Here is a 27,824-nt window from a genome sequence, read left to right on the forward strand (position 1 = left end):
AAGTTAGCGGGACACAGACCAAGCCGACCAGACTCATTATGGCTGGGAAAAGCAAGAGCTATGCAAAACCCTCTGCGCGCTTTGAGACTTCTGCTTGAGATTGAAAAGTGGCCTGGAAATGTACATCCCCTCCACCACTCTACACCTTACAGGACCAAGATGTCTCTACCAAAAGCCCTATGGGTTCTACAGTCTCCCCTGTAAGTTTCCAGGAACAGCTTCTTCCTTCTGCTCCCCAGCAAGCAGACTGCCACTGCATATTTACAGCCAAAGTTAATGCAGGCTGTGTTCCTGGCTAGGAACACAGAAGCAATCAGGTTCTGTGAAAAATCAAGGGGGAACACGTCACTGCTAGCACTGAAGATGGAGCTTGCCAGGGTTCCTCGGGGTTATTTGTCTTGTTGCCCAGTCCCAGGAAAGCTGGTGCGAAGCAGCCAATCCATTCCCAGCATCCACCTCACTCCCTCAAAACGCCCACCAGCAAGTTGGGCAAGAGACACTGCCTCAACAGCCGGTGCCTGCTCCCAGGATGGCCGGCTGCATCGCCTGTGTTTCCTTAGATGCTATGGAAGAAGTGGCAAGAGACGCTACTGCTGCCAACAGCAAGGCGCCAGCATCTCCGGACTCCCACTTGAAAAAACAAAGAGCAAGGACTCACTAATCAAAGCAGTATTTTAATCAGGCTATATCAGTGAATGAATGCCACAAAGAATGCTATCTGAACGCCTCAGAGATAAAAACTGCATATTCAGGCAATTGAATACCAGTATATAAAATGAACCAGAGTTCAGTGTCAGCTGAAGTGCTGAAAGCCAAGAAGGTATTCCATATTTTCCTCTGCTATGAGTATGGCCTGCTGTTCCTCTCTCCTCAAAAATCTTTAAAAACTTTCAAGGACTTTGTGTTTAAACTAGAAAAGGTATAATGTGAAATAAGGAACTCACTGCTGCAACAGACAGCCTAAGCCATGGAGCCGGGAGATTTCTAGCAGGTTGGTACACAACAACCAAACAGCTGAAGCACCACCATGAGCCAACCTCTGATTTTCTTACCACCCCAAAGGAGGTTTTCTCTGGGGACAGGTTATTTTCTGTTTGTTTGTGGGTTGTTTTTTTTTTAATTGCAGCTTGTCTTAGTATTTGAACAAAGCACTTGGGCATGCTTGAGAGACAGCTAGTTTTGGAGACAAGCTACTAACTAGATGGGACAGCAGGCTTGTTGGTGGTAGGCTTTGATAAAAAGTAAGACACTTCGAGAGGTTTGCTACTGCCCCTCTGACAAAAGTTACCACGCCAAAGCTGGGAAACACACACATACAGTCCTGAAACAAAGTTCAGCAGCTTCACTTAATCTGCTAGTAAAGATGAACTTAAGTAAATGGTAAGGTTTAACATCAAAACAGCCATGGGGAGGACTCAAGCCCTCAATGGCAGTGAGCTGAGCAGACACCTGGCATGGAAGAGTTTATTTTCAGGAACAGCTGCACCTTTCAACATCTTAGCGTATTGCCAGGTTATTGTTTTATAAGCCAGAGAATATGGGCCTTTCCTCCCACTTACACACCAGTACTTCCAATGCAAAAGCTGAGCCATGCCTGACTCAGCTTTACTTACCTCTGTACATGCCAAAGTAGCCTTCCGACCGAATTGTTTTAATGAGGCAGTCAGACCTACAAACAAAACAGAGAGAGATAAGCCCCAGGAGCTAAAAGGTGGGTGAGAGCAGAGAAAAACAAAACAAATCTCTTGGAGTGGTTTTCATTTACAATCTGTCAGCAAAACCCTGAGCTGAGAAGGGAACCGCATCAGTGCTGAATGCACCATTGTTCAGGCCTGAGTCTGATTTCAGCCCCTAATTCACAGAGGCTTTGAAACCCCCAGCTCACCCTGCACGTGCTGTCTGCTTTCTAGAAACACAAAAGGGAAAAATGTCACTGCAAGGGCTGTTTATCCAGGGTCCCCTGTGGCAAACATACATGAGATGCTCTAACAAGCAAATCCCCATGCACATGTTTTTAAACCCAGTTCTGGAAGGGAAATAAGGGGGGCCAAAACTCCTGATGCTGACTTGCTTGACTTACTCCATGAAATTTGACACAAGGCACACAAACACTAGACGACCTGAACACTCAGTCATCTGTGACCTCCCACAGAGATTAAAGCACTTACTTTTAACACATCGGATCCCACAGCAGGCAGCGAGCACTCACGCTCTTGCCCTGGGGAGAGCGCGACAGGGTGCTGCCAAGGTCTGCTTCAAGGGGAGAAATGTCACCTTTGTTTCAACTATGTTTACTGCAAATGGGAAAACTCTGCAGAGTGCTGGAATGCCTCAAAGCCTTTCAAAGGCACAGACACACACCTAACAAATCCAGAGGTGCAGTCAGGAAGGCAGCGCAGTTTCCAAGGCAGAGTTTCCCTCTCTGGACCAGAGCTGCGAGAATTTCAGGTGCTGGCTGAAGGTTGCTTTGGGGTCTTTGGGAAGGACAGGTACTTGCTCAGGCCATACAGGAAGTGAGAGGTGCACATGCATGCATGCGTACATAATTAAGGAACAAACGGCTCTTTTAAGTAATAATAAGGGAAGAGTAGCTGACGAAAACAAGAATACATTTCTAAGAGATTTGGCAACCCAAGAACCCAGGCTCTGTAGTAGTGCTGAGGTGGGAAAGAAGGAAATACAGAGTCCCCTTGAGGGCTTTATGGCCTACTTGGGTCAAGACTGTTCTAGGGTACCCCGTGTTGTTTGTGAAGAGCCCATCCTGCATTGCTGCCAGTGACGGCAATGAGTTTTCCCTCTCTGCTAAGACTCCCTGCATCCTTTGGGACACCATCTTTCACACACCCCACCCCAGCTCCTGCAGCTTGCACGAACCCATCTTATTCTTGGGAGCAGCCCCCCTAACACATTGCAAGCCCCAGAAATCTTGGGGCACCTTTCTCCTATTCCCCCATCATGTGGAGGCAAGGCATTTTCCCCAAGCCAGCAGTGCTGCTTTGAACAAGCCGTGGCAGAGAGGGGAGTGGTCAGAGCTGCTCCCCACCATGCTCACACAGCCCCGCTGCCTCACCATAAAGCTTGCACATCACTCCCAGCCCCTTGAGCTGCCAGAGTGAGAATGAGCCAAGGCCCTGCCCAGTTCCCTTCTCTCCCTGGAAAAAGGGAGCCAACAGCCAACTAAAATTATACATAACATACCTGGGACAGTGCAGCCCAAAAGCTCAGCTCTCTCCAGCCCTCAGGGCTGCTCCAAAGTATCTTTCGCTCTTTCACGGGAAAGGCTTCCCTGATACCAAAGGTCTCTGGAGCTGAGCAGAAGCAAGACATGCTGTCCTAAAGCAAGACAGCTAAAATTTTAAATAAACTTGCAGCCTTCATGGGTGTTCAGCAGACACCTTTGAGATCTGGTATTGATGGGTATACAGTATTTCCTGAAAAAATAAGCCCCTGTAACTGGGGAGCAATGCAGGGGAGACCCTGTAAGGGTGTCTCTGAAGTCATGCTCCATGCATGGTAACAGCATCCTCTTGGTGCCTTTCCATTGCTTGCTTAGGCAGGACACAGGATGTCCTGAGACATTATCTAGAGGATGTGTTATCCCCATTACTTCCTTGTCCCTGGTGGCCCCTCAGCCCCAAAAAGGCCCTTTCACACCTCCACCTCCACAGGTTTCACACCTGCGAACACCTCCAGCATTACCCACTCACATCCAGGCTTTGTCACAGACTCTTAGAAACCAGCTCAAATCCACAGTGTAAATCCTGTGTATTCCTTGATGGTGCCTCGTCCCACAACTCCTGGCTAAGAAGCAGATCTGTACTCAACTGCTGGAGGTTAAAAGCCTCCAGAGATGAGGCATCCTGGCACACACTCCCAAGGGTAGCCTACAAATCCTCCATCCTGCCCAAACTCCCGTTGTTGTTGCCTGTCAGGTCAGGGGGAGAAGCGATCCTCAGGGAGGAGAAGCAGTCCACAACAGTAGCAGAAGCAAGACACAACAAAAATGAGAGGCAAGGCAAGACGGGAGGCCATGTCCTGGCCAGCATGCCTGGGCCCACAAACAACGCAGGGAGCAGAGAGCACTGTAGCTGTCAAGGGAAGCACCAGTCTGCCATGGCATACCAGAGCCTACAGTATAAGCTCGTGCATAATTGTATGTCATCAGCTAAAGCAAGGAGGCCTGTAGACTAAAATCATCAACATACAGAGCATTTCCTTCCTAATCCCACTCTGCCTCAAACTCTCCTGGGCAGGAAAGAGGAAAATACTGGTGTGGAGGAGCAGGGAGCAGGTAACACGACTTCTGAACAAAGCGGCAGGAGGACAGGACACACATCATCAGTCCCAGTCCCTTCTCCCCCCTCAATGACACCAGTACTTTTGGAAAACTAAGGCCTGTCTCTGGCTCCTAGGATAAAGCATCTTGTACATTCCCACAGGACATACACAGCCCTAAGCATCCCACACAAATTCCAGGTGAATTTGGGGGGCTGGATATATTCACGCCTTCTTTTTCTACAGCCTGCAGCACTTGATTTTTTGGGGGCATAAGACTGCCAGGGTAACCACAGCATGTGTCAACCTGTGATCCTTCAAAAGGTCTGCAGGCAGCGCTCTAGAGTGGGAATGCTTCCTCTTTTTAAAACTGACAGCAAACAAAGGGATAGTAACCTCCAATATGAGAACCACGGAAACAGAAGAGAGGCAGAAGTTTCCTCATGCACCTGATTGTGGCCCAGCAGAGAAGCGAATAGGGCTCCTTGTGTTTTGGTCACAAGCCCTGACAGCAGCGAACACACTGCTCCCAGGCAAGGGATGCAAACAGAGGTGCCCTCTGCAGAGATCTTGCTTGCTAGGCTCAGCAGCCTGAACAGCTGCTTTATTTGCTTTATCTGCTCTACCACAGCTTGGTTCAAGATTGTCCGCTGGCTTTCCTGCAGACAGCCCAGTTCCTAGAAATGCTGAACTCACCTGAAAGAACTAACAAAGTGGAAGGACTCCCAGCCAAAAGCCCCAGGGGATGCTGCCCACGCAGGCGGTACTCACATGCTGGTGTACATCCGTTGGCCATTCTGCTGGTTCTGCAGGCGAGTTTTTGCCAGGTCAATGGGAAATACGCAGGTGACCCCAATCAGCCCAGCTATCCCTCCATTGATCAGCTTGGCAGGTAAACTGTAAGGGGACGAGATGTAGAGAAACAGATGTCTTAGCACTAGGGTAACATCAGGGGAGGGAAAGAGCAAAGAATGGAGCTCTTTTGCATGACCAGAATTAACACATCGCTGTGTGACAAGGCTACCCCTGTCCCCAGCACAAAGAGAGCTCTGCCTCAAGGCAAAGCTTGGCTCTTGCTGTACATACAGGCAAGGAGGGGAAAGCAACACAGCATCAGGAGAAACCACTGATGAGTGGAGTGGAGCCAAACAGCTAAGCTACACATCACTAAGAGCAAGGAAAAACCCTGTTCCCCAGGACCCAAGGGTTTCTGTTGTCCCTAGAGGAGAAAAGATGGCGTGCTGGACCATCTACCACATGGATGGACTTCAGTTAGGGCCTGATGGCATCCAAGACAGCAGGTTTACTGGCAAATGCTTTTCAGCACTGCAATCGGATACGCATCTAACAAGAGATTTGTGACACATCAGCCGCTACCGTCATGTGGGAACAACCCCAGCAGAAGTGCCCAGCTGGCAGCCAAGGACCAGACGGCTGCAGCTCCAGGAAATTGTTTCCAGATTCACCGCCTGGGGTGAGGGGAACACACACAAACCAATAGCCTGGTGAAACCACTGGACTGGCAGCCTGCACAGCCACAGATGCAGAGATGTGAGCTCATACATCTTCAGGAAATCAAAACCTGGCTGGCTGCATGTAAATCCAAAATGTGGGACTTTTTTCCACTCGCCTTTGTGTTCCCACAGGGAATTCTTGCAAGAGGTGCTGAGTGAAAGCCAGATCAGCTAAACATGGATTCCCAGCAAATTCAATTATGAAGAATATACAGCACTTAAATGCCTGATAAACCACTACACACATAAACAAAAGAAGCCTGTTTGAGTTACCTTGCTCTAATAAAGCACAGGATGTGGCTCTCTGAACACAGGATGTGTCAGATATTAAACTGACAGTCTTTAACCGTCACAGCAGTTATCACCAGGGTATTCAGCTCCCTGAGCTGGAAGGCAGGGACAGGGAGTGGAATAAACCCCCCATAATCCAGGAGGAAGCAGTTTTCAACCTGCTGAGCCACCTGGACACTCACATGTCTATGGGGCCAGATGGGATCCACCCAAGAGTACTGAGGAGTACTGAGTACTCTTCCTTGGTGGAGGAGCTTGCCAAGCCACTCTCCATCATTTATCAGCAGTCCGGGTTAACAGGGGAGGTCCCAGGTGACCAGAGGCTTGCTGATGTGACGCCCATCTACAAGAAGGGCTGGAAGGAGGATCTGGAGAACTACAGGCCTGTCAGCCTGACCTCGGTACCAGGGAAGATGATGACACATCTTGAGTGAGCTCACTAGGCAAGTGCAGGACAGCCAGGGAATCAGGCCCAGCCAGTATGGGTTCATGAAAGGCAGGTCCTGCCTGACCAATGTGATCTCCTCCTATGACAGGGTGACCTGCCTAGTGGATGAGGGAAAGGCTGTGGATGTTGTACACCTGGACTTCAGTAAAGTCTTTGATACTGTCTTCCACAGCATTATCCTAGACAAGCTGGCAGCTCATGGCTTGCGCAGGTGTACTCTTTGCTGGGTAAAAAACTGGCTGGATGCCCGAGCCCAGAGTTGTGGTGATTGGAGCTAAATCCAGTTGGCGGCTAGTGACGAGCAGGGTTCCCCAGGGCTCAGTGTTGGGGCCAGTCTTGTTAAAGATCTTTATCAACGATCTGGATGAGGGGATCAAGCACACCCTCAGTAAGTTTGCAGACAACACCAAGTTGCCAGGAGTGTTGATCTGCTGGAGGGTAGGAAGGCTCTGCAGAGGAACCTGGACAGGCTGGATCAACGGGCCGAGGCCAATTGTATGAGATTCAACAAGGCCAAGTCCTGTACTTGGGTCACAACAACCCCATGCAACACTACAGGCTTGGGGAAGAGTAGCTGGAGAGCTGCCTGGCAGAGAAGGACCTCGGGGTGTTGGTTGACAACCGGCTGAACATGAGCCAGCAGTGTGCCCAGGTGGCCAAGAAGGCCAACAGCATCCTGGCTTGGATCAGGAATACTGTGGCCAGCAGGAGCAGGGAGGTGATTGTGCCCCTGTACTTGGCACTGGTGAGGCCACACTTCGAATATTATGTGCAGTTTTGGGCCCCTCATTACAAGAGGGACACTGAGTTGCTGGAGCATGTCCAGAGAAGGGCAGTGATGCTGGTGAAGGGTCTGGAGACTAAGTCTTATGAGGAGCAGCTGAGGGAACTGGGGTTGTTTAGCCTGGAGAAGAGGAGGCTGAGGGGAGACCTTATCGCTCTCTACAGCTACCTGAAAGGAGGTTGTAGCGAGGTGGGTGTTGGTCTCTTCTCCCCAAGTTACTAGTGATAGGATGAGAGGAAATGGCCTCAAGCTGTGTCAGGGGAGTTTTAGACTGGGTATTAGGAAAAATTTCTTCACTGAAGGAGCAGTCAGGCACTGGAAAAGGCTGCCCAGAAAGGTAGTGGAGTCACCATCCCTGCAGGTGTTCAAAAAATGTGTAGATGTGGCACTTCAGGGCAAGGTTTAGGAAACATGGTAGTGTTCAGTTGACAGTTGGACTTGATGTTCCTAGAGGTCTTTTCCAACCTTAATGATTCTGTGACAGCTGACAGCAGTTCTAGATTGCAGCTGGGTGAGCCAGCAAGGCTGAGCTCTCCCACAGGGGGAACAGGTACACTGCCTTTTATGACTGTGACACAATGCTCTGGATAGATGCACAGACTGCATTACCCACTGGAAGCAGCAGCAGTGAGGCTGGCCATGGTATGGTGGGGTGAGGCTCTGCACACGTTCCCCCAAAGCATCATTGCAGAGTGCTCTGCATCAAAGGGCAATTGCACAGAGAATCAATAAACGGCCATGCTGAAAGAGCTGCCTCTCAGCTCCACGCTCAAGGGAAAGGCAGGATATGGAGACTCAGGGTTTCAACTTGAGGTCTCCCTGGAGGAAGCAGGCAAAAGGGGGGTCATAAGCATGACGTTGACACTCCAGGAAACTCCTTCCAGCCTCCACACTCCTGCAGCCAGACCTCTTTCCTCCTCAACAACACACACATGCAGCCCCAGGGCTGGCACAGCTGAAAGAAGAGGTGCCAAGGACAGGCAGACAGACCTGAGCTCAGCCCACATCCCCAAACAAGATGGTGCTGACAGAGATTAAATCAAGCACAGCACATTAGGAAGGCAGGGAGGCCCAAATCAGTGCATGAGCTCAGCGCTGGGCCAGACTGCAAGATCTCACCAGCTCAAGACTCTGTTGCCTGAGGGATCTTTGCACCACAGTCTGAGAAGTTTACCTGCACAATCCTATGCTGAACTTGGGAAAATTTCACTGACATGGGAAATTTTCAAACAGTAAGCTTCACATCATGGACCTCTCTTTATTTAACCCATAGTCATACTAAAATAGGAGGTTAGAGACCAGACAAAAGCATGTCAAGATGGAGGCACCACTGGGAAGGAGGGTGTTTCAAGACAGGATCACATCAGCCTCCCTAAATTTGGCTTCAAAGTCACTGCTGGCAGGTCACAGGCTGCGAGGCACAACCAGTGCCGCTTTCCAGCCTCAGCATTGTCATTGCTTCTTTAAGTGTCCCTGAAACACCCAGGGCAGGCAGATACTTGCCTCTCTCAACCTGTTCCAACAGTGAAATCATCACAGGGTTTATATCAGTTGGGAGTGAGACACAGACACAGGGCAAACATCTTGCTTGCTGGCACTGTAAGTGCAAGAGATTCCCCAATTTCAGCACAGACCCCAGCAATAAAAGGAAATTATCTGATGTGCCTGGGCAAGCCAAAAATTTGGGCAAAGTCAGCTGCAGAGAGCCTTTCACTCTGTCTGTGAGTGAGAAACCCTTGCTCAGCACCCCTAATAGCACCTGATTCCAACCATCCAGGTTCCCCCACATGAACTGCAGAGGAAGACTAGTGCAGATGGACTATGTGGCAGTATCTGGCAAGACGCTGAGATCAAGTTCCACATGCACTCCTGCAGAAATGCAACACCCTTGATCTCACCTTGTAGCAAACTGCTGTTGTGGATTTTAGTCTTTTGGTATCAATCTCATTTTTGCTAAGGGATGACAGATACAGGCTGCAAGGGAAGAGGGGTTCAGTAAATGCTCCAACATTAAACAAATCTCCTTGGCTTGGCTGCCTGTGACAGCTGCAGACTTGTGGTCACATAGATGGGAGAGGTGACCTAAGCAGGAGAGGTGAGGGATTTGGGGCACAGAGAAGAACCTGAGACAGAGAGCACTGCATCCTGAATCAAAAGCTTTTCCACAGTGACTAAGTCATCCCACTTTTCACTTCAGTGCTCTCTGCTCCCTCACAGATGAGAATCCACTGTGCCTGGTCTCTCTGTCCTATTTAGCTTCTGCACAACTACTGTCTCTCACTACTTAAGTGTGCCAGGCTAAGTGAAACAGGGACAACACAGGCTAGCATACAAATAAAGCCATTTGCTCAGTTTAACATGAGAAGGGATAGAAAGGCATGACAGTTCTCCCAGTGCTCCTCCTCAGCCCTTTTAACACTCCCTGTAGACAGCAAGCTCCTGTTCACGCTGCCAAGAATATATCAGAGGGGCTGCGGGAGATCTTGGAGGATGAGCCTCTCCTTCCTTCAAAATACCAATCTTCAAATGGCCACAGACATCTGGTCCTTTTGCTCCGCTGAGGCTATCAGGGACATACACCTGTCAGGCTCCACGGAGGTGAATCTCAGCATGCCCTTCGTGGGTTTAAGAGAAGAGTGCCAAGTGCTCTCCAAATTGGCTAACTGATGACAGCCAAATTTAAGCATATAAACACTCCACAATACTGTCTTGTTATCAGCACAGCTCAGGACTATTTTCATTTGCAGAAGGCAGGCACACAGGAAGATATCTTAATCATGGCAAATGCTAAGAAGGGGCAAGCCTCTTGCCTGTAGCGTTCAGGCATTGCTAAGTCCTGGCTCTCTGTCAGAGAGGCTCTCTGACCCCTCCTGTCCTGAGCTTGTAACCTGGAAAAGTAGATATTAGAAGAGGACCACAAAAAACGCCACAGGAATCCCACAGCATGTCGTGTCATTCATCTGGGGCAAATTCACAAGTAGCAGAAAGTCAAACCCACATGCAGCACTGCACAGATCCGTCTGGCACAGCTCTTAGGAAGCTAAGGGTACATCTGTATCTTTGCAGAAAACATATCCCTATTAATTTCCGGGGAGGACTCAAATCTAGCCTTTGCATATGCCAGGACCAACACTCTTAAGTTCTTGCTGTGCACTTAAGTGTCACTAATTAATTTTGGTACTTTATGTTCCTGCAGTCACTCAAGCATTGACTGGCTTTAGAAGGGCACAAGGCTGCATCTACATGGACTTTGTAGTTACAGGCACTGCGTCCCCAGCTGGTCAAGGAGCTGGCTTTGCTCCCTTGATGTCAGCAAGCTGAAGTCAGCAGGTCAAGCTGACCTTTGAAAGCGGAAGCAAAAGGGAACAGACTCTTGCAGGGTAAAAAGCAGAGGGCAGAAAGAAAAAGGCAGTAAGAAAAAAGAACTGAAGAAAGCAGAGATGTGACAACATGGCAAGGACAGAATATAAGAGAAGGTTGAAAAAAAGCAGATAAGAAAGGAGCAGAGAAGGAATCAGAACTGTTTAAGGCCAGAAGAGATAACCAGGTGATTTTCATCAACCTCCTATATTACAAAAGGGATTAAGTTTGAAAGACTTTAAAAGACAAATCTAAAGCACACAACCAACAACTCAAAAATTTTTTTAAAAAGTTACCTGATCTGTTTATCAGCCATTTAATTCAAACTTGATCGTGTTAATAAATGAATCTGTTCCTTCAAATCGTTCCTTAATTTCTTCTTCAGTCACTTCTTTCTCACTTCAGTTTCTTCCTGGGAAAGAAGAGAAAGACACCAAGGAGACAAAGTTGAGACACTTACAATCTTCCCGAAGCTCAGGTCCTACTGGGCAAGCTGCAGGGTGAGGCCAGCTGAGGAACAAATGGCTTAAGGGTGCACCTGGTCTCTTCAGAGAGGAGACTAAGCTCCAGAGGGAGCTTATAAATGTCTGTGTCTGTGTGTATATGAATATACAACCACATATGGAGGGAGGAGCTGCCAGAGCCATCAGGCTCCAGCAGCATGTAAGGAAGGGCAGCAGCCAGGCAGTGCATGAGCTCTGCCCAGCATCCAGGACAGCAGTACCCATCACAGCTCTCGAACTCCAGGGAGCATTTCACACCACACCACGTGGACCTCCAATCCTCTGCAGGTCCACCCAGTCCCCACAAGACAATCATGCACCATCACAAGACCCGTTCAGCATTTCCCTCCACACAAACGTGCTGTTTCTAAAGGACAGTCTTCAAAAACCTGCTCCTCTATTTCCCAGACCACGCTCAGCTGTGCCAACATGCACACACGCACTATCGTACATGGCACATCTTGTACAACACACAATCTTGTGCCAACATTGTCTTTTAAGTAGTGCCTCTCCCTCCCCAAGCTATTGATGTGACTGCCCTTTGGACCCCCCCTTTCAGCTCAGTGCCTACTGGCACAGCACTGAAGCTCCAAGTCTGCAGGAAACAGTTCTCTCTAGGACTCCTAATTGCTGCTATTTAATGAGAGCCAGTAGAAGTCACCACACAAAGAAATCCAGACACTGGAGAAAATTTCAGAAGCAGCCACAGCCTTCAGCTTTCTGGAGATGTCCTTGTCTTCTCCTCACCTCCAACCTGGAAATCAGATGCCCCTTGCTTCCATCAGGCATCTCAGCAGCACCCAGCCACTCTCCTCCCTCCCCTCTTCCAGCTGCCACATGGGTGGCAAGCCAGAAGTGGAGGAGATATCTTTGCCCTTTGTCTCTGGAATGAAGTCTGCCCCTTAATTGCAGTTTTCCTAAGCCACACAGAATCTCACATCCAAAAAGGTGGCACACACTTCTGCTCTGGAGATAGAACCTGAGGGGCAGAGGCATTTCCGAGAATAAAAGGTCCCTGATAGTGTAAAGAGCTGGTGATGGTGCCAACAGGTACAGGAAGGAGAGGGGGTGAGGTTACGCACAGTTCAGCACTGGCCTGCTCCCCAACCAGTTACACCAAGAGCCAAGGATAGGGCAGTATGAAAGCATCTGCACAGTCCCATGCTTGGATGACATGAGACTAAACCTGCCTTTTCTGCAGACCCACATCCAGCCAAATGAGAGACCAGTACATGGAGCTCACTAAGGAAAGGGGTTCCTCTCTAAAACACTGTACACGAACCTCACCCACTACACTATTACACCACCCATGCCTCTGGTGACCCCCCTTCAGACAATTTACCTAATATGAACTAATCCGTTGAAGCAGACACTAAAAATCTCCAGATCAGCTAAGTCTGCACTTTCTGAGTGAAAATCACTTACACCTTTTGCTGAGTGTGCTTTCATATGCATGTCCACAAGAGTAATTTGTTTCAGGTTAATCTCATTCTCTCTCAATTTAACCAGAATAAGACCAAAATATAAAAATATAGGGAGACCAGTTGCTGAAAGCCTGTAATGCTGGCATAAATAAGCCCTGAACCATGAAAATTCACTTTATATAGTCTATACCCTCAACAGGATATTTGTGTTTATTGAGGCAGCGGCTCTGACAGAGTACATGCACCGAGTGGTCCTGACCCCCTGCTCCAAGCTCTGGGAAACTGCCTCCTTGTTGCCCCTGCTGCACCCATCCCTGTGGAGAGGCATCCAGGAGTCCAGGCACCCATCACAAAGGGCAACCCAAGAGAAGACAACGAGGTTGCTAATATTCACACTGACCAGTAGCCCAAAGAGTGAGAGAGACCAAGATGGACACACAAACGTACCGCAGGGCTGTTTCTTACCTGCTGACACAAGTAGAGTGATGGGAGTAGAAGATGGTACCACACCAAGAGGAACTTGGGATAGCTGGGTTTAGCTCTCTCCTCCCTTTTTTCCTACACAGCCTGGACACTGCTTTTGGCTTCAGCTCTCCACCTGCCCGGTAACTGCTGAGCCCTCCCTAGCTGTCTGACCCAGCTGGAAAACTGCTGCTGCTTTCCACTAAGGAACGGATGCTCCTGCTGCAGCTGCACAGCATGAAGGGGTAAAATCTATCTTCCTGGGTTTAAAACCAGGCAAAGTTACAGGCTTCCTTAGTGCACAAAGGCCCATCCAGGCAACAGGCTGTACAGCCAGCAAATGACAGGACTAGTATCATCTTCCCTAACAAAAGCTACTCAACTCGCAGACAAACGAGGGGAAGCAAGCGATGTGATCTTTTTACAGCAGACACCAGCACTTGGTAACTGTTTATACAGCACCTGGCACAGCAGAGGCCTGAATGTCCGTGGTCAGGGGATTTTAATGCATTATGGGATTTTAACGCACTGAAGTGGAAAGCATATTTGAGCTCTGTTTGTTTAAACAGAGCTCTAGCAAACAACCATTTGCAAAACAAACTCAAAGCCATGGCAAACTATCTACAGAACTCCCCGATTCCCTTAAAAGATGGTCAATGATGAAGCCTCTGGCACCCTGGCCAGGGAGCTCCTGGGGACAGCCAGATCCCAGTCCCTCCCAAGGCAGGAAAATAGCTGCTACAGTCCTGCAGTCTGAGAGGAGGAAAAACACACACTGGGAAGAGAATGGTGCCAATTTTATAGGATATTTAAAAAATAATTCCAGAACAACATCATGCGTTTAATCTAGAAAGGAAAGAGATTAAACAGAGACCTAAGTATATTTCACCAGAAATGTGGTGCTTTCAGGAGCCAAAAAGTGCAAACAAAAGCAGGCAAGCAAAGCTTCTGCAACCAAGCAGGTGTGTAGCTCCAGGGCTTCCTATGGGAGCACAGCTTGTATCTGCCCAGGAAATCTCCCATCAGCACCTGCACTGGGGCAGCAGGCAAGCTAGCAGCACCAAAAAGGTACTGATGCCTCACAAAGTCTCCGTACAGTTAAAATTCACGGCCAGGTGCTGCTGGAACTGGGAACTTGCATGGCACAAGCGGCAGGGAAGAAACCAGTAGTGGGTGGGCAGGGGAAGCGAGATCTGCCAGAGACCTACGTGAAAGCTGAAGAGGCTGAGCAGCTCTCACAGAAGGGAGGACCTAAATCGTACATTCCGTAATTAAGAAAGCAAAAGCTGCATGGGCAATGAATTACATGGCGTTAATTCCTTCCTAGAGTGCTGTTTGCACAGCTAGGCATGGATTAATGCCCCATTACTCACACACCAGGACATCCCCTCTACTTTTATTGAAATGATCAAGCAAATTAGTTTCAGAGCAACACGTGCACTGCAGCACATGGAATTACCTCCATGCTAGGTGGAGATGCAGTGCAAATGGCCCAAAGCCCACACTGCAGCATGTAGATAGCCCAGGAGCCTCCTCAACCCAGCCTCTCCCTTTTCCCAGCTCCCAAAACCCAACTCCAGAGAGCAACAGACTGGGGGTACTATAATGCAGACCTCGCCAGCTTTGGATGTATCTGGTCCTCACAGCCTTGGCCACTGGCAAAATGGTCCTGATTTGCTCCCCTGCCTTGCCACACACACTCATACACCTATGCTACCCAGACGGTAAGGTTTTCTTCAGGATGGCCAACCTTTGCATACCGTGGACCTGCTGCACTCCTAACCAGCCTGGGGCATGGGGCTGGACTCTTAACCTTCACTTCTCACCTTATCACCTGAAGAAAAAGTGCTTACCAGAGTATCACATCTAGCCTGGGGCATGGAGGGCAGCACACAGTCTCATCACATGCCATGTGCACATGAGACCAGCTCTTCACTTCTGCCCTCCCTCAGCCCTCCCATTTTCCAGGCTCCCCCCTTCCCAGCAGCCCCACTCTGCAGCTGAGCACAGCCTCTCGAGCACAGAATGTCAGATATGCCGATTTATCTCAGTGCACGCAGGCTGCCATTTTGATTGAAGACCTTGAGCCAACATCAGATGATGCTTTGGCTGAAGGAAGCAATCCCATCCTCTCCCTACACCCAGACGTGTTCCTATCCCCACTTTTGTGCCAGCACAAACATTTGTGCAGAGCAGTCAGACAGGGATGAGACAGAACTGGTGGCCAGCACATGCTGGAGCTGTCAATGAAAGCAAACATTCAAACTACAACCTTGACTTGAAAATAAACAGCAGAAGGGGAAGACAAAACTCCCTTCCACATATTTCCATTTGTCTTGAGAGCAGACAAACTCAACGTCCCAGCCAGAGAAGCCAACATCAAGAAGCAGGGCTCAGAGGGTTAGAGGAGGGAGCAAAGCTGTACCAACATCCACTGTGTCAAGGGGACACAGCCGTGAGACCGATCGCAGTCAGAGAAGGGGCAGGGAGAAGCAATCAGCAACTAACATCCGCTGGGAGAGGGGAAACCCTCTGGGATCAGCATACTGCTTTCCTTCACAGTGCAAACCCATTCGAAGGTGTGCACACCCTGCCACGTTTTTCTAACAACAGAAGCAAAGCTGCTATCGCAACAGTAAGTTTTAAGGAGTGCAAACTAAACTGCAAATATTTCCTGAGAGAAGCTGCTCTCTAGATGCATGCCAGGCACAAAGCGCACAAGCAGGTCAGCACCAGGAAATCTCACCTGGGGGAAGCTGTTGACTTGGCTCCCGCCTGCCCAAGGCATTTTGGCATAGAGGGGATGGAGGGAATTGGTGGTAGTTTCTTCTCTGCTGCTTGCTTGCCCTTAGGCTCTCAAAAGCAGGGACTGCCACGAACTTCCCTACAGCACCAGGCAGAGCATTAGTCCTAACTAAAACAAAGCAGCTCCCAAGCATGCTGGCAGTCACTCCCTCACCGTCACAGACTGTCACCTCTCTGGCTGCGTAGTGGGACAACGTGGCCCCTTCATACTGTTCTGCCATCAGGCAGAAGCCCTGGGGCTGCAGACGCAGACTCACCTGCCTCGTGGTCAGTGGCTGACTGTCCCCGTAGGACACTGGGCTTTGAAAGCACCAAGCCCAGGGCAGGTCCCCTCCTTGCCTCAGGTGAAAAAAGGCCAAAGTCCCAGAGGGGAGGTGCCACGCCACCTGCCTGCACCATTGGCTGCTCGCACCCCCATGGGGACAGCGCCCACTCAGTTTACAAGACAGCAGGGATGCTGAGCCCCAGTATGCAGGGCACCTGGTTCTCCTTTCTGACAGCTCCCTGCAAGAGCCCTCAGCTCCTGCAGCTCCTTCAGTCCTCCACGACTTACCTCTGCCTTGTCCACCTTCATTCCCACTGGCTACTTGGGATGGGTGTCCCCCAGGGCCCTTCTATCTACAGCCAAAAATGCCAGAGCACATTCGCAGTGACCACAGTCAGGCTGGCACCTTGCAAAACAGCAGGCAAACTTTGCCCCCATATCTGGCTTCCACGCTCCTTGCAAACTGGGCTCAGCCTGGGGAACCTGAACTTCATGCTGCGAGACCCTGTGATGACAGAACACTTCAAAACATCTCCCTCATGCCACAAAGCAACAGGCAAGCTAGTCCTCAGGCTGAGGGCATGTTATAGAGGTGTTTGGCTTTGCAAACATGGGTGGTGGCTGTACAGATTTACCTGGATGCCCACAGAGGGGAAAAAGAGAACCAAAACTCCCGATTAGCAGCAAACGTTCCTGATCTCTCATTCCAGCTCTGTTGCTGGCTTGCCGTTTACCTTCAGACAGGCTATCCACCCACAACTGGCAGTCTGAGGAACACCCTGCTCCAGCTTTCCTAAGCTTCCAGCTTAGGAAAAAGCAAGCCATGAACAAAACTAGTGCAACATCTTAGCAGAGGCACCTGCCCACCACATCCTTTACCCATCCAGACCAGCGTAGTTGTCCAGAACATTGCGACAGAAGAAGAGCTGCAACAAGGCCACGGTGGAGGTGTTACATGGCACAATCCTGCAAGTCCCTGGAACTACAGCAATGTTCTACATTCTGATACTGCACACACAGTGTCGCAGCTATCCTCTCCCTGGGGATTTATTCGAGATTACAGGAAATTCAGAGACCTCACTTACCTTCACACAACAGCAGTCAAGAAGGCAAAACAGAGACAGCACAGACTGGCCTTGGAAATGCAGCCACCTCCACCGAGGAAAGAGAGGGCTCAGCACTTGAGAGCTTCTTTTGAGTTGGTTCAACCGACCCTCCCATCTCATGGACAACTGTCCCACCGTGTGCCAGAGGCAGCTCTTTCTCTCTCTCTCTCCCCCCACCTCTCCAGATCTGCCTGCTGGCCTCAGTCACCAGGGCCACTTCAATGAGAAGCAAATGAGTTACCGAAGACATCAGACAGAGATTTTACTACACCTAGCAACAGTCTCTCTGTCTGCTTGGCCTCAGCCATGCTGGGAAAAGCCAACCTAGCTGCCGACTCCAAAGCAAGGATCAGAGTGAGTGCAGCAGCAGGTATGACTGGAAAGGAAGGGGACAAAAAAGCACTAAGGAGGTGGGGATCATCCTGTCTCTGGGCAGTAGGAACAGAAGAAAAACACCCAGTTTTCCCATGCTCTCCCCTCTGGGCTCTCCATCCTGCTGGAAGTGACAGGCTGGCCCCCCACTCCCAGTACAGTGTCATGCAACTTTGCCTGTTTTGCTGAGAAACCTTAAGCAATAACTCAAGACAACAATCATTTTCTGTTACCTCTGTGAGAGCTAAGGCTTGGTGAAAGGCCTCCAAAAGGAACTGTAAGCAGCCAGAGAAGTGCCTTCCTGACTTGGAGAGCTTGTCAAGGCCATACAACCAGAAACTTGCTTAGGTTAGTGCAGAAGCTGTTTGCCATATTGCTTAACGGGGAAGTCCCATGGAGGCCTCTCCTTGCATCAACATGAACTCTCTCCCAGATGACTCTCCCACCCCTCAGCTCTAGCCCAGGACAGCTCAGAAAACAGAGTCCATCCAGTTCATAGGTCAGATCACACTCCAGTTACCAGAGCCCAGTTCATAGGTTCATAGGTCACATCACACTTCAGTTGCCAGAGCCCATCCCACTTCAGCCAGGCAGAAAGGTTTGCAAAAGGGCAATTGCTCAATGCCAAGCCATCTGCATTTGAGTCAGATGGAAAGACTTGAGGAGCAGGCCTCTGCCGACCTGGACCAAATACCAGATATGCCCTTCAACTTTGCATGTGTTGGGAAACTGCCCTGGATTGAGAGCCTGAAGACTGACACTCATCTTGAAGCTGGACTTGGGCATCAGCACTGGAGCACACCAAGAGGCCCCAGTGCAGATCTGGGACTGCAGAGACCTTTAGTCAAGGACAGTCCCTCTCCTGGAGGGTTTGCAGATAAACTGCAAGACGGGATGAGCGAGGACAGCTGTTAGAAGGAGAAGTGACTCACCCAGAGCTCACATGACAAATCTTGCTGTCCAAGACATCGGGGCTGCAAAGCAGGGGGAACCAGAGGGAAGGTTTCAGCAGGACAAATGAGCTTGCAGTCATCTCACTGAGAACACGTAGCAGAGTCCTTCTCCATATGAGGGCAACACATTAAAACACTCTCATAAGGGAGTAACTGCAGTGCGTTCCCTAACAGGACAGAGAGACAACAGGTCTAAAAGCGCTCACAGCACCCCTGGCAAGACTGAGGGGAGCAAAGGAAACCCATGGCACCTGTTGGTGCTCTTCCCATCTCAATCTGCCTCCTCTCCGAGTTTTCAAAAAGGCAAGTGGGTTCTAGTGGATGAGTCTCAAGGGACCTGGCTCCCCTGCTCTGCACAAATGCTGTATCAGTCATGCTACAGCCATGCTCCCCCCTCATTCCTCTGAATACTTACAACACAAGTAATGAGCCTCTAAATAATGGACCGCTACTCACGCTCAAAGGCAAACTCAGTCTTGGCTCTCCATGGCTTCTACAGAAACATGGACCAAGAGGCATAGGAGCCAGAGGGCCAAAAACCCTTTCCATGTGTCTCTCACCACAAAATCTTCAGTGAAGCGGTGATACAAGGTCAGAGCACAGCCGGAGTAGAAATTCAGGCCCAGCATTTTGCTTGAAAGTAGTGATGGGCTCCAGCCTTTGGTCTGTAGAGACCCGCAAGTCCCTACACCAATTCAAAGGGATCTGTAAAAAGTGGCTACAGAACAACTAATTTATATGCAAACACAATGAACTACATATATGTGGCAACTTCTAGAGAAAATTATTATTTAAATTAAATTAAGTTTATAATGGCCTACATTGTTTTGCAGCTGAAGAGTCAACAGTGGAAGCACAAGCTAACTGACAGACAGTAAAACTGCCCGCACATGATCATGCTGGTGTACAAGCAAGTTTCCAGCTCAGACATCTCTAGATGACATAAGTGGGTGCTTATTGCCAGTAATGTCCCCTTCCAAGTGCCACTTAAGAAATCATGTAGTCACGCATTGAACTGGTGTGATTCTAACTATTTTTAAACCCATCTTCCTCTGGATCAGTTCTCCATACCAGTTTTTATTAAATTACAGCTTCACAGACATGCAGGATTAGCTGAGAAAGAGGACAGCTTCACTGAGAAGTTGGAGTCTGGCAGATGGGAGACAGAGCTGGGAAAACGAATAAGAACTTACATACAGCATTTCCTCTTCAATAATCTGTGGTGGTCAAGAAAAGCCAAAGACAACTGACAGTGACAGACAGACCAATCCTTTGATCTAGAAGGACTTGCCCCTGAGAAACTACATGGTGCAAATCCCTCACTTTGGTCCTCTGCCAAGAGACTGGCAGAGTAGAAGAAAGGTTCCCCCCTCTCAATTTAAAATAATCACCATGTACAAAGCAGTAATTAAAAACAATCGACCAGAAGCCCAAGGGAAGGCAAGAATTGGATTCTATATCACTTGGTAGTAATGAGGCAGAGCACTGAGCTGAGGTCCTGGGGTGTGAAAGGGACCATTCATTCCCCACCAGCAACAAAACCAGGGCTCCTGGCTCTCAGCAGACCGATCTCATCTGAAAGAAAGGGGTACCAGTGGCCCTGCTGGGAGGAATAAGCATCTTTTTGGACCATATCACAGCAGTACCTCATGAGAGCAACACCCAAACACACACAGCACTGTGCCTGATCAATGCCTTGAAGTGTGTCCTCCTGGAACAGTGCCAGCTTGCTGCAGCCAAACCTGAGGCTGCAGAGGGGAAGGACTGACAGTGCAGGTCAGTGCTGTGCCTGCTGTGAACCCCCTGCTGAGAGCTGGTGCTCCTGCTGTGGGGCTAGCATGGGGCGTGGAGGATGGACCTGATGCAATTCAAGGCCTCCAAGACCCTGATGATGGCCCACAAGGTGGAGAGCTTGGCAGCAGCTGTGTCAAGGGCTGACTGCTACTGATGACCACTACCTTCATGTCACAAGATGAGTATGATCCTTCTCAGAATGCTCCATGCAGCCCTACAAAAGGCTTCTTCTCCTTGAAAGGTGGGGGAAAATACAAACTCTTCTTCTTTTGAGAAGAAAAACAACCCACAAATCCAAGTTTGCTTCCCCTAGACTGTGTTCCTTCAGGCAGATGTTGAACAAGATGCGTGCCAGAAATAGCCCTAAGTTCAGCTACTCCAGAGCTATAAATTAAGCTCCATCCCTTCCAGCCCAGCAGCCAGCAAGGGGCCTGCTGAACCAGCTCTGACACATTGCTCCTCCCACAACACAGCGCAAGTGAAAACCAATGAAGCCGATGGGTTAAACTCCACCAGGTCAAGACTGCTTCTTCCTTCTCCAAACTCATCTAAGCCAATGAACAGAGGGAAGAGAGAGGAGGGAAAATAAAAATCCTCACTGGCTAAAAAAGCTGGCCTGGAAAATGCCCCATCTCAGTGTGTGCCAAGCGGCTGCAGCTATAAGCCAGCAGGCTGCTCCTACCCACCAAGCCAAGCAGTGCTGTTCCTGCCCCTGAAACAAAGAGCAAAAAAAAAAAAAGGATAGCAAAAAAATCACCACCTCCAGCCAGCATCTGAGGTACCCCAGCAACCATTTTTCTTCCCGCAGACTTTTTGCATTTTTGATTATTTCTTTTCCCTACAATGTACCCATTGGGAGCTGCACACAGGTACCTCCATACCACCAGTACAGCATATACCATCACAGCTCCTCACCCCACTAACCACTTCCAGTACCTTCATTCAAGCATTGGGCTGTCCCAGGAACAGGCCCTAAGGACGGAGAAATAAATTTATCTGCTCCAACCTGCTGCTGACAGACTCGTGTACATCCCCATCACGCCATGGAGATCTCAGAGACTTTTTTTTCCCTACTATGCCTCCCAGGAGGGCCAGGTCCTCAGCAGATGCAAGCCAGAAGAGCTCATCATCTCTGCTGGAGCCTGGGGACTTGGTCCCCAGCCAGCTGCAGTGAGAGGACACATTATTACAAGCACATACACACTTCTGCCCAATTTCATGGGGTTTCCTTGCCTGTCTGCCTGTAACAGCCTCATCTTCTCAACAATGCTCCAGCACAAGCTCATGATGTCTGGAACAGTTCAGGTCTTGACGACCCAAGCTTACTTGGGAAGGGGGAGAAACTGCAAATGAGAAAAGTAAAAAGAGGTGGGGGAGCAGGCAGGATACCTGCATCTCACTCCAACAGCTGCTTACAGAGAACCTGACCAAGACTGGGCAAGCATATCAGCTGCTTTCCAGCACCAATCTTCCTGTTCCTCCTTCCAGCGCATGCTCACTGCAAAGAACATGATCTGTGATTATTACAGAAAGGTGAAGAAGAGAAGAAATGCAGGAAGCCTCCTTTGCATGTGTTGTGATCTTGGCCAAAATGCTTGAGTCACTGGTTTTCAAAGCAGTGCAGGACCTTACTACCCTACATGCAGGACTACGGTAACGGAGACACACGCCACCATCCTGGACTTGCAGGCTGCATCATTCCGGGGTGACAGAGCACAAATGGCATTCATCCCCATAACCTGCATCTTCTGAAAACAAACCAACCCCAACCTGGTGGCAGGCATCCTGGCAACATCCCAAGGGACCTAGCTATGCTCTGTGCATGGCAAGACCCAGACCAGAGAAAGGGTCTGAGGACCATAGCACTGCAGAAAATGAAGCCACCTGCAACAATTTTTTTGTCCTTTCACGAGAACTTTGCCCTTTCGCAGCCTCAGTCATGAGCAGCACCAGAATACACCAGCCACTCCCTCTGCCCAAGGATTTACCAAGGGGAAGCAAGGTAGACAGAATTACTATCAGTACCTAGTCCATAACCTGATTGGAGCAAGGTTCAAGCACAGGTTGCTAAAGTTTATTTCTGTGTATTTCCACCTCCCAGTCTGTCTCATATCAGGCTGATGCATTCTATAGATCCTTTTCTACAGACAGCATAGAGCATAGGAAATATCCAGGGCTAGCTGTTCAGCAAACCTGCACTGAAAGCTTCCTTCCATCTACTGCGCCTGCTGCTAGTTCCCTTCACAGCTCTGCTCATTAATAAAAATACAACACAATAAAAGACAACCGCACACATATACACCTTGCCCAGATTCCCTCCATACTGGCTGATCCTGAGTCACCACCAGCGATTAACTGTTGCCATGCACTGAGGACACGGTTATTAAATTAATAGGGGCTGCTTAACCTGGCTACAAATATACATGAGTTCTTTGTGCCTTAGTGAGCTAATAAGGCATGTGCTAATTACATTAATTCAAACAAGCCCAGCACGCCCTGAGGGCAAAGGGAGAGAAGGGCGCAGCAAACCCAGGCTCTTTCATAATAGCTGTGCGAGAGCGGAAAGTACTTGCCTTGACACGGCTTTCAGAGGAAAAGCATAGAAGCACTGCAGCTTGCGCCCTACAGCTCACTCAACCCAGCTGCCTGGTTAACATGCAAAAAGCCTTTCTCGTTCACCCAGCCCTTGGTACAACGACAGACATGGGATCCCCTCTCTGAAGGGCCAGCCGGCTTGTCCCTTCCTACTGCTGTGGCCCAGAGCACACTGCAAGACTCAGGATGACACCCTGCTGCTGCTTTTGGACCCTGAGCCTGGGACCCTGTGGGCAGCCCCTTTCCTGCAGGGACCACATGGCACCTGCAGCCTCCAGCCACGGAGCAGCACCAGGGGCTGCAAGTCACCCTGCCATGCGGTGCTCCTCACGCAGACCTGTCTCCTCCATGTCCCAGAAGTCAGCCAGGGACAGCTTGGCTGGACAGGCAGCACACAGTAGCTGTACTCACGCTGCAGCGTGAGCGTGACCACGTTAGGGCAGTCCCAGCCAGCTCCCTAAACCTATCTGGCAATGGGGGCAGGTGGGCAGGACCGTATTGACCTCCCATGTCAAAATAGGAACTGAGCCTTCAGAAACAGGAAGAAGAAGGGGCAGACTGTGGTAGGGAGAAGCAAAAGGACAGCAAGAGAGATGCACAATCCCAGCAAGGTTCAGATTTGCTCAGAGAGGAGCCTCCTGTCTCCCCAGCCCAAGGGTAACCAGATCCCTCACCTCTGCCATTCCTGGAGAGGAATCGGGAATCCTCAGCATCAGTTATGCTCACACTAAGGGTGCCTGTTAGGCACCGCCACCACCTCCTGCCATGCCAGGGAGGGAGAGGAACAGGAGAGGAAGTCGCATTTCTTTGCATCTCAAAGGACACGTGCTCACCAAGCACTTACCGCTACATGCGCTTGTCGATGTGAACTCTAGGGGACTGTCCCAGAGCCAAGCAAACGCGTGGGGTTTTTTCCCCTCTGTTCCCACTTCTTCCTATACCGAGTGTGCCTGGCCATCGCCGGAGGCCTGAAAAGCAACCACCTTTCTCTGGCAGCAAGGACTACGCCATGTGAATTGCAGGGTGTCTCAAAGAGAGGATCTACAATCTGGCACCAGGTGAGACCCAGGGCTGTGGAAGGGTAGTACAACACACATTGTCGTGCACAAACAGGCACTGGTACAGGGTCAGTGCAGTCTTGACAGTGGCTTGGCAGAGAAGATGCAAATATCTTCACAAAGGAAAGCATATTAGGGATTTTTAGCCCCTGGAAGGTGCATCTCTCTCAAACCCCATGATTCTCTTTCCCAGCAGAGGCTGTGGTTACTCAGCCACTAGTCCGGCATAACTTCAGGCCACTGCCAAAAAGGAGGGAGCTTTTCCTTCCCCCAGCAACTAGAGGAACTCATTTCAGACCAGGCCTATTCCCAGGTTAATGCGTAACTATGGCCACACAAACGCTTGTGCTGGCACAAAAAGAGAGAGGTGGGAGTGAGAAGCGGGGCTGCCCCTCCCAGCAGCAGCCTGCAGCCTCATGGCCGTGGGCACTGGGAAAAAAAAAACCCCAAACAAACCAACAATAAACAGGAATAAAGCAGAAGAAGAATGCCTCCAGGGAAGCCTGCAAGATAACAGCTTCTGGCCCCTAAACAGAAAGCTTTAAAAGACCTAGAAATGCAGAGGCCTGCGGGGCTATACATCAACTGATAGCTGTCACTTGGAGTCCTGAAGAGGGACTGTGCAAGCCTGGCTGGAACAGCAATGTATCCAGCAAACCCCACACCCTGCCCCTGCAGCAAAGTCAGAGTGTCCCGAGACAGAGACAGACAGCCACCAACGTGGGTGGCAATGCTAAAATGAAACAGCACCCCAGGGTCTGAAAGGACACAAACCCTCCTGTGGCACCCTCTGGAGTTAGAGGCTGGGCTTCCCCTAAGGCAAGGTGACAGAGAAGCATCGAGCCAGAGCCACCATGCAAGCATGCAAACACTGGTGTACAGGCTGCAAGCTCAGCTTCTCACTAGAGCCAAGACTGTATTTCAGGTGCCTTTTGTAGAAGAGACGAGACACAGAGAGTAGACAGGACAACAAAAGGACATCTCCCAGCCTCCCAGATGCTTTGCAACAGCAGGCAGAGACCTTTCCAAGGAAGGTAGCTTTATCTCATTACTTCCCACCGCTGAAGGCAGAATTCGACTAATGCTCCCGGTACACTAGAAGAAATGCCAGTTAAATGTCATGTTAATCAATATTCTTTGCCTATCAGCCACAGGAATGGTGACACACGACACTGCTGCTGTCAGTCCCTTTGCTGTGGGGGTACAGGAACATAGCTGCCCTGCTCCTGCATCACAACCCACATTTCTCTCCTCCCACCTCAGCTGTTTGCTTACACTAAAGCTGTTCAGATCACAGCAAAATTATTTCCTGCTAAACACACATCAGCGGCCCCACACGGGTCACGTTGCTCCTAAGGAGGTTAGCAGCTCCTCCAGGGGAACTCGTATGCACCCTGTGACAAGCAGGGGAATTGTCAAGGGGACTGCAACCACTGCCGGACAGCTTGGGAGTCTGTGGCGTAACCCATCCACCAGCTCCCTGCTCACCCAGGGTGCCGCTGCTCACCTAGAGTGCTGTGAATCAGCAGACAGCAAGGCATTCCCAGCAGGGAGACAATATATTCAGAAGGCTACAGGCAAATGAAGACACATGCAGTCCAGCTCACCTAAACAGAGCAGAAGGAGGTGGGTAACACAAGGAAGGAAAAAGAGTGAGAGGAAAAAAGTGCAATAAATAGAACTTGGAAAGTCATTCTCTGGATATTAAATGCCTTACCTGGCTACTCTACATGCACATTGCAATGCTGCTACCTGCCAGATGTATCCACAAGAATGTACCTAACACATTAAGCATCCTCAGCAAAGTGATTCATCTTGCATTGCTTAAGATTTAGACCTATTTTTGGAAAGTTATAAAAAAAAAAGTCCCAAACAAACACGCCTGAAGCACACCTCACAGCCCTGCTCTACCTACCAGCCAACACTATCTCACCAAAGAGTGCATGCACTGTGGGAATAGACACTATGAATTGCTGTGCCAGTGAGCAGCGTAACAGGCATGTCGCATTGGGCAACTAACAGTGCTTTGACAGTGCAGGAACCAAACACACTGCTCTCCTTCAGAGGTCACTGGACAAGGACGTCTGGGCTCCAATGCACGATCCCCATTGGAGCCAGCTGTGGCTACTGATGTGGGAACTTGCCTGCCCCATGGCAGAGCCCACACAAGAGGTGACGCTGTACTCTGCTGCTGCCACGGTTGGTGTCAGGACCCCAGATCTGGTACCAGCTTGGGGAAACCATGTTCTCCTTCCCCTGCAAGAGCAGCAACCTCATCAGGGAAGAGAGAGAAAGGCGGTTGGCCACAGCAGCCAGACGGAGTCATCAGGGTCGCTGACCGTGAGGTGTAAATCCCCTCCCATCCCATGTCCTTTCAGGCTACTAGCAAGTTTGTCAGCTCAAGTATATGCAAGGGAGTGTCCAAACAGCACATGCCCTCTGCCACAGGTCATCTGCTTCCAGCTCCAGACCACCTCAATTTGCAGTGCTACAGGTCTAGGCAACTGCACCAGCGTGAGAGACAACCTGGTGTCAGATCACACTGTGGCCTTCCTGCAATCTCATTCGCATGCCAAGCAACGTCTCACAAGCTACATGGCAGCTCCACAGCCTCTCTCCCATGAGCTGACCCCACATCTCTGCAAAATGGCCACAGCTCACCTCCACTAGAACAGCCCAGCAAGCGCGCGCAGCCGAACCTCACCTCAGGGTAAGTGGGAGCTCACTCCACACCAGGGACCTTGCACAGCCACAGAGTCTGAGTCAGCAGCGTGCGGATGCCTCCTGAGCACGTAGAGGCTGCAGGAGCAGCCTGCTCAGCCTCCCCAGCAGTGTGCTGGCAGGCAGCACACCGCACAGCACACTCGGGCACGCACCCACACACAGCTCAGCAGCGGCCTGGCATTTCTTCCCCCCTTTCAAAAGCCAAATTCAGACCATCTGTTGAACTATTTCTACAAATCATCCCTCTTTCAGGAAGGGCCAGGGGCTGAGTTTAGATGTTCATATAGCGTCTGGCATCTCTGTAGCACTTATCACTTCAGTATCCAAGCTATTTCCCTTAAGGTCTCCGTTAGTTTTGAAGAACCAGAGTGGGGCACCAATGAACCCTCATTGTAAGTTTCTGCAAAAAAGGGAAAAAAAAGGGCATCAAAAAGGCAAAAGCTGCTCAGGTCATGCACACATTTGGCTGCTAACAAAGTGAGCGGGACAGTTCAGGTTAAGGGGGTCAGGCTGTTATAATTAATTTAGCCTTAAACGGAATTTCAATTAAAGTTTACAATTTATTGAATAGAGACAAGCAAGCAGCGCTGGATGCACGGGGGATCCTTCCACCTAACGTGCATACCGTCATACAATACTACAGGGTTTATATTCAGTTACTTAATTAATAACAATTAGTAAAAACACGCCTAAGTTTACACTCATTGGTCAGTGATAAGCATCCCACTTGCCGTTGGTCAGCCGTAGTTAAATTAGCCACGCTTGCCATGTAGATTAGCACGCATGCTCTTTACAGGTTGGGGGGGGCAAGTCTTTTTGGTCCTGAATTGGGTCGGTGGTCGCAATCTCCCCCTGCCGGAATTACCTTTCCCCCAGTTTTCATGCTTCAGTGCCTTCTGAGCCAAGAAGTTCCCTGTTATCACCACTGGCTGATTTGTGGCCTTCCCCATCTTGGCGCTCTCCTTTGTATCAGGATGCTTCCACTGTTAGCAACAAATCGCCAATCAACATTCCAATCATTAAGACAGTTAGCAAGTCAATTGAACGGCCCTCGGTTACACAAGCACGAACAGCTACATATTGACACGAAT

At 49.8% G+C, this 27,824-nt stretch overlaps 1 protein-coding gene across 2 annotated transcripts in view; it reads right to left on the minus strand.

Annotated features, from left to right (window-relative positions):
* Window positions 1-27,824, minus strand: part of SLC25A22 (solute carrier family 25 member 22) — a 54,339-nt gene that overhangs the window by 20,226 nt on the left and 6,289 nt on the right. Inside the window, exons 1-4 of one of the 2 annotated variants that reach the window (XM_075094463.1) lie at window positions 16,124-16,219; window positions 10,969-11,084; window positions 5,047-5,172; window positions 1,614-1,669 (exon numbers count right to left, since the gene is read on the minus strand). In XM_075094463.1, the coding sequence (XP_074950564.1) occupies window positions 1,614-1,669; window positions 5,047-5,172; window positions 10,969-10,988 (202 nt within the window). In that variant the 5' untranslated portion in view covers window positions 10,989-11,084; window positions 16,124-16,219. Of the gene's footprint in view, window positions 1-1,613; window positions 1,670-5,046; window positions 5,173-10,968; window positions 11,085-16,123; window positions 16,220-27,824 lie in introns of those variants that run through there. The other variant, XM_075094462.1, reaches the window with a different exon arrangement.

This window comes from Phalacrocorax aristotelis, chromosome 5 (assembly GCF_949628215.1).
Source record: "Phalacrocorax aristotelis chromosome 5, bGulAri2.1, whole genome shotgun sequence".
NCBI classification, from domain to species: Eukaryota; Metazoa; Chordata; class Aves; order Suliformes; family Phalacrocoracidae; genus Phalacrocorax; species Phalacrocorax aristotelis.